The following is a 6000-nucleotide window of genomic DNA, read 5'->3' as shown; positions in this document are numbered from 1 at the left end:
CAGTGTCTCTCAACGGAGCCCATCCAATGGTCGACAACTCTATTCCCTAGAAGGTTTTCCTCACGTTTGAGCTGAAATTTGTCTTACTGAGACTACCTCCCTAGATTTGGTTCTTACTTTTGGCAACATAGAACAAGTTTGCTTTTTTGGACAAAGAGAATGTCCAAGATGTTTTCTTCAACTTTTTAGAGATTGCGATCTTGCTTTCCTACCCCTGCTCCCTCTTATTTTTCATCTCAGGGATAAACAGCTCCAGTCTTCTCATCCGTTTCCAATGGGAAATGATTTGCAGACCCCTCACCATCCTGGCCACACTCCCAATAACAGCTATCATTTATTGAGCACATTTGCTGACATTCCCCACACCTAAGTTCATCAAACCCACATAACTACTGTAATGAGGTAGACATAATTATCACCATCTTACAGGAAACTAAGATTCGGAGAGGTTAAATAACTTACCCAAGATCACACAGGTATTAAGAGACAGAACCAAGGTTTGAATGCAGCATTAGAACCCAGAGCTGCCTGGCTCCACTAGCATGCCTGAGCTTATAAAGCCTGTGATCTAATTAATCAACACAGTTTTTAAAAAGTGGGTCTGTAACTGAGGATATTCTATCGATAAAAAGTTGATGAAAATAAATGATTTTTTATGTCAATGAAGATTTGCTAAAATGGATATCAGTTCACTCCCAGTAAAATGTAAATTGGAAATGTACTATGTCATTATTTAATATGCAGTATAAATCTATAAAATGATCCACCTTAGCACCAAAAATAAAGGAGGGCCTAGGGCTTCCCTGGTGGCGCAGTGGTTGAGAGTCCGCCTGCCGATGCAGGGGACACGGGTTCGTGCCCCGGTCCGGGAAGATCCCACATGCCGCGGAGTGCCTGGGCCCGTGAGCCATGGCTGCTGGGCCTGCGCGTCCGGAGCCTGTGCTCCGCAACGGGAGAGGCCACAACAGTGAGAGGCCCGCGTACCGCAAAAAAAAAAAAAAAAAAAAAGAAAAGAAAAGAAAAGAAAAAAAGGGGGGGGCCTAAATATGGTCACATTATGGAAGCAGTCTGACCAGGGAAAAGTAGATCTGGACTATCACCTCTGATTTTATGCGATCTGTCTCTATTTATGCCATCTCAAGAGATGCTCTCATTTCTGAAAGCTCTGACACACTGTTGGCTCGTGCTGAGACGGTTGCATTCAAATAAACTCCCCAGGACTCTGCTGCACGAGCTGCTGGAAAGTCAAGCCTTGACTGTTCTTCCTTATCTTCATGACAGAGTCCCTGACAGCAAAGTGAGCGTTACACCAAATTGGGTCAACCAGCTGGTTCTTGAGGGAGTGAGAGACCTAGAAGGAAAGGTGCCAAGAACACCCAGAGGAACAGAGGAGCTGCAGAAAGTACTTTATTTGTGTTCTTCTGGGCAACAAGAACCCAGGGGAGAAGCTGTATATACAACACAACATTTGTAGCCGACTAACATATGGTTCTTTGTTTTCATTTCTGAAAAGCAATAAGCAAAGGGAGCATAAGCTTTGCTCTCAATTTTTGCAACAAAGTTTGAAAATCTCCAACCCAAAACAAAAGAATGCTAAACTGAAGCTTTGTGCTAAAGGCCCTCCCTCCCTTGAGCCTCTCTTTCTCTCCCTATCTCCTAATCCTTATTTCCGGGAGGTCATTTTAATTAGCAGGCTGTCATGGTGACTCAGCCTGCTGCTTCACAGACAGGCAGGGAGCCGACTCCCCTGGACCCATTCATCATGAAAGGCACTTTACTCCGTAGAAAAATGCACAATTTTGAGCTTGGTCCACCTTGGGAATTGCCCCTGCTGTTGTTTTATTTTATCATCCCCACCTGCCTCAGAGTGCATCCTTTTGTCTTTTGCATCTCCTGTCCCTGGCGGTCTGCCTCCTCCCCGCTGTTGCAGATTTTCCATGTCCTTGTCTTCAGTGGTCAGGTTTGATCTCAGACACCAAGATCTAGAGATCTTAACCATGAGAGACCTTTTGGAATGTGTGTCTATTACTTTTTGTTTTAGGAGCTAAAGTTTCAATGAAACGACCCAGGTCATTGGGACATAGCTCTCAGAGCAGTTTTCTGAAGTTGCATGCTGGGGTTTAGGGGAGTCAGGGAGCATGCAGCTCATAAATTAACCGTATGTCTAAGACCATCGTGATCTCAAAAATTCTGTCCCATTGTTCCCAACAGTGCATTTGTCTTCGCGTTGTACGTGTTGTTGCTATTGTTCTGGGTCAGCAAATGTGGACACCGCACTTCTAAAAGCGAAAACTGTAGCCTAGTCTAAAAGGTAAACATCTGTAGTAACGGCACAACTTAGAACAGTAAAGGGGCTGGAAAGCAGTGACCTGAGAAGGGACGTGTGGGTTTTCTCTTCCTGTGCGGGTCTCTATGTTGTGGAAAATAGCATCTGTACTCATCTGGTTTGAATCTCCTATTTTGTTCTTAAGCCTGAAGGTGAAGGCTCACAATTGATTTTCCACTGGTAAAAGGGAAAATCGATGATGAAATTTCTCATGTTTTCCCTTCCCTTTCACTAGCTTATACATTATCTCACAGCCATTATCTTGGAAACTAGAGAAGGGTGATTAATTTCATGCCCCAGCAGAAAATGCATGCTCCTGCCACCACAAGACCTCCCCGGACTCCACGTCCTTAAAAAGAGTTTGAAGGGTCTTTGTGGTTCACTGAGCTCTTCTTGCCCCCTTTGCTGTTGGGGTGGCTGCTGGCTGGGCCCCGCAGGAGTGGGTGCTTGTAGGGGGGGCGTTCTTTCCTGTAAAGGGGGAGATAACAGAAAGAGAGAAGAAAGACAGCACATATACACGCTGTACTGCAATCATTTGTGTGCATGTCTATCTCCCCCCACTGGACTGTGACCTCCTAGGAGCAGTGGCCTTGACTTCCTCTTCTCTGCATCCCAGGAACCCAGCCCAGGGCCTGGTTCAGAGCAGGCAGCATGACTCAATGGAATGACTGTTAGATGAATGGATGGATACGTTGTATCATTCTGGTTCTGGAGAAAACCTAACTGTCCTATAGTTACAAGTCTTCCACACTTCCAACTTGATTCTAACTCATTCTATCCATTTCACAACGGGATGGGCATGAACCCATAGATGAATTGCAGCTTGGCAGATCCAGGGAGCTCATTCCCTTCATAACCATCATGGGCTCCAGAGTTCCCTTTATATTTCTCAGTATAGCCTAATTATGGCATTTCATGGTGGGTCTGTTTCCCCTACAATCTTGGGGGCTCTCTGAAGGCAGAGATGTGTCTAGTTCATCTCTGTATCCCAGCACCCAGCACCCAATGCAATACCTTTAACACTACTCTTCAGCAATTATTCACTGTCTGTTCTGCTCACACACTAGGCTATGAGCTTCTGATAGGCAGGGACCCAGTTTATCCAGTTTGCATTTTTCCTCATACGGGGCCTTGTTTGTGTGTTATGTTGTTGAGTGACAAACTGATGTGCCATTCATTCAAGCATTGGGTTAAGATTTATTTGCAGCGGAAAGATTAGCCAATCCAGAAAGAACTGAACTGAATTCCCTGGTCAGCCATATATGAGAGGGACGACCTTGAGCAAGTTGTTTAACTTCTCTGAGTTTCATTTACAAAACGAGGATAAAATATTCCAATCTTGGAGGGTGGTGTGAGGTTAAATGAGATAATATGAATAAACTCACCTAGCATCTTCCTTTGCCTACTATAACTTACAAAGGCATGGTGCTAGGTGCTAGGTGCTAGGTATGGTCCACTGTACTCTGGAGATGACAAAGTTGAGTCAGACGTTGATGCTGTCCTCAGGCTGCTTACAGTTTAGTAGAGGAGACAGTTATACAAAATAATTACACAAAATAATAAAGAACTATAATGCATGGAAGAAAATGGTAATGCCACAAATATGGGAATCTCTTGGGCTGTTTGATTTAGGATTCAAGATGTGACTTCTTATAACCCATGATGCTCTGACCCTGGAGTATCATTTTCCTTCATTGCCGATGAGTCATGAATAAGGTAAAGACAGAACAGGTGGCAGCACACAAAAGGGACACCTTGCCCTAATGTAGCTCCTCTACCAGGAAGCCTCACTGTCTAAAATTCCACACTCATGAGGGACCTTGCTAACATAGGAAGGCCATCTAGCATGGGTGAGGTACACCTAGATCTTAGTACCCATCAACAGCCTGGAACATATGCTGGAATGTTGTTTACAGGCGACGTGATCTTGAAGAAGTCCCTTTTTCCTCTAGCCTCTGTTTCTTCATTTCTAAAATAGTAGAGCCCATGTCCTTCCTGCATCATAGGCTCTGGTAAATGGGGTTGGGGAAGAGTTTTGCCAATTACAAGGTGTCATTCATGTGTCACTGAGAGTGCGGGTCTTCACACCCAAAGGAAGCATGGGAAATAAGTTGGGTTTGTTTCTTTGCGGGTGAAGCCCAGGTATGATCACAGGTGGGGCAGCCCCAGGCAGATGGTGTGCGTGAGGAGAGGGTGTGCAGTGGCTGGGGAGGAGTGTGAATGTGCAGAATGACTCTGGGGCCATTACAGAGCCAAAGAGCACCTGCAGCTCAAGATGGGGGCACAGAGAGAGGCACTGGTAGGCAAGCATCTCACACCTGGGCCCCACAGAGATGCTCCTTTTCCTATCGTGCCCTCCAGACTCACCTCCTTTGGGAAGCTGACTCCCCAGAAAGTAAGCCTCTCTCTTCCAGAGGCTTCTGCAGCACTTTGTGTCTGATCTCTTAGTACACCACTTTCTAGGGAGTTCTTTGCCCAGCTATTTTTCTCACAGGACTGTGGGTTGGATGCATTTGATTTTTCTCTACAATTCCTGAGTGGTATGGAGTAGATGCTTGAAGGTTGATGAATTGAATGAATTTTTAGTCCCATCTTTATCACCTCTATTGCCCTAAACATCCTGGCCTGTCATTGCCTTAGAATGTGTCTTTTCAGGTTCAGCTCCCTGCCTTTTACAACCTTTCCCTCAACCTGGAATGCCCTCTCTCCTCCTTCTGTTTCATCCATTGGAATTCTACATGTCCTTTGAAACCAAGTTCAAGCCCCACTTCATCCATGAAGCCTTCCTGGGATACTCCTGCTGGCTGCCGAATGTTTGCCAGATGGTGTGGGAGAGTAATTTCTGATTGGGTCTCACTTTTCACTATAACACGAAGGGGTTGAAGTAGACGATTCTTAGGGGCTTCTTCAGTTCTACCATTTTATAATTCATACATTTAGGGCTTATTTAGGACCTATTCCCAGCTAGGCCCTGCACCTGGCACTAAGGATACAGGAGTGATAAAATAATTCCTCAAGGAGCAGCCTATCTAGTGGAGGAGCCAGACATGCAAAGATGTCACAGCATGCAAAGATGCTGTGACAATACGCTATGGGACGTACCATGCACACGTGTGTGCAAAATCAGTTTGGGATCCAGCAGAGAGGAAGGAGCTCTACCTCAGGTGGAGAGCAAGGACAAAAACACAGAGGTATGATGTCTGGACTGGGCTTTGAAAGATACGTTGGCATTTGTCATCTACAGACAGTAAGGGAGAACATTCCAGAAAGAAGGAAAAGGATGAACATGGAGGTATGACTTGCTGACTGGGGCATAAAGTGGTAGAAAGCCGGTGGGGTGGAGAAGGTGCTCACAAGGGAAAGGTGTGTGCTAGGAGGCTACATATGAAGTTTTAAATGTAGGCCAGGGCCTTGAACAGCCAGAAGACGAACTGAAATGGGAAGCCATGGACGGTGTTGTGAAAGAGGGCACAATCTGAGAGGTAACTGAGCACATTTACACATTGCTCAGTATTGTTTGCTATCTTTGCATGTGTACATGCTTTCTCCTCTGTGAATCTGAGCTCCTGATGGGCAAAGGTTATCTATGTTCCCCCAGCATCCAGGGCAGGGCCTGCCACGTGGTGGGCTCCAGTGTGATGCAGAGCTGATGATTCCCACCCCCATGCCCCGCA

The 6000-nt window shown here is 45.7% G+C and overlaps 1 protein-coding gene across 1 annotated transcript in view; it reads right to left on the bottom strand.

Annotated features, from left to right (window-relative positions):
- Positions 1-2676: 2676 nt before the first annotated feature.
- Positions 2677-6000, bottom strand: part of AGBL4 (AGBL carboxypeptidase 4) — a 1285194-nt gene continuing 1281870 nt past the window's right edge. The window contains exon 13 of the mRNA XM_060141936.1: positions 2677-2794. Coding sequence (XP_059997919.1) covers positions 2677-2794 — 118 coding nt within the window. The remainder of the gene's footprint in view (positions 2795-6000) is intronic.

This window comes from Lagenorhynchus albirostris, chromosome 2 (assembly GCF_949774975.1).
Source record: "Lagenorhynchus albirostris chromosome 2, mLagAlb1.1, whole genome shotgun sequence".
Lineage (NCBI taxonomy): Eukaryota > Metazoa > Chordata > Mammalia > Artiodactyla > Delphinidae > Lagenorhynchus > Lagenorhynchus albirostris.
The sequence above is the reverse complement of the archived record's forward strand: the minus strand, read 5'-3'. Positions and strand labels throughout refer to the sequence as shown.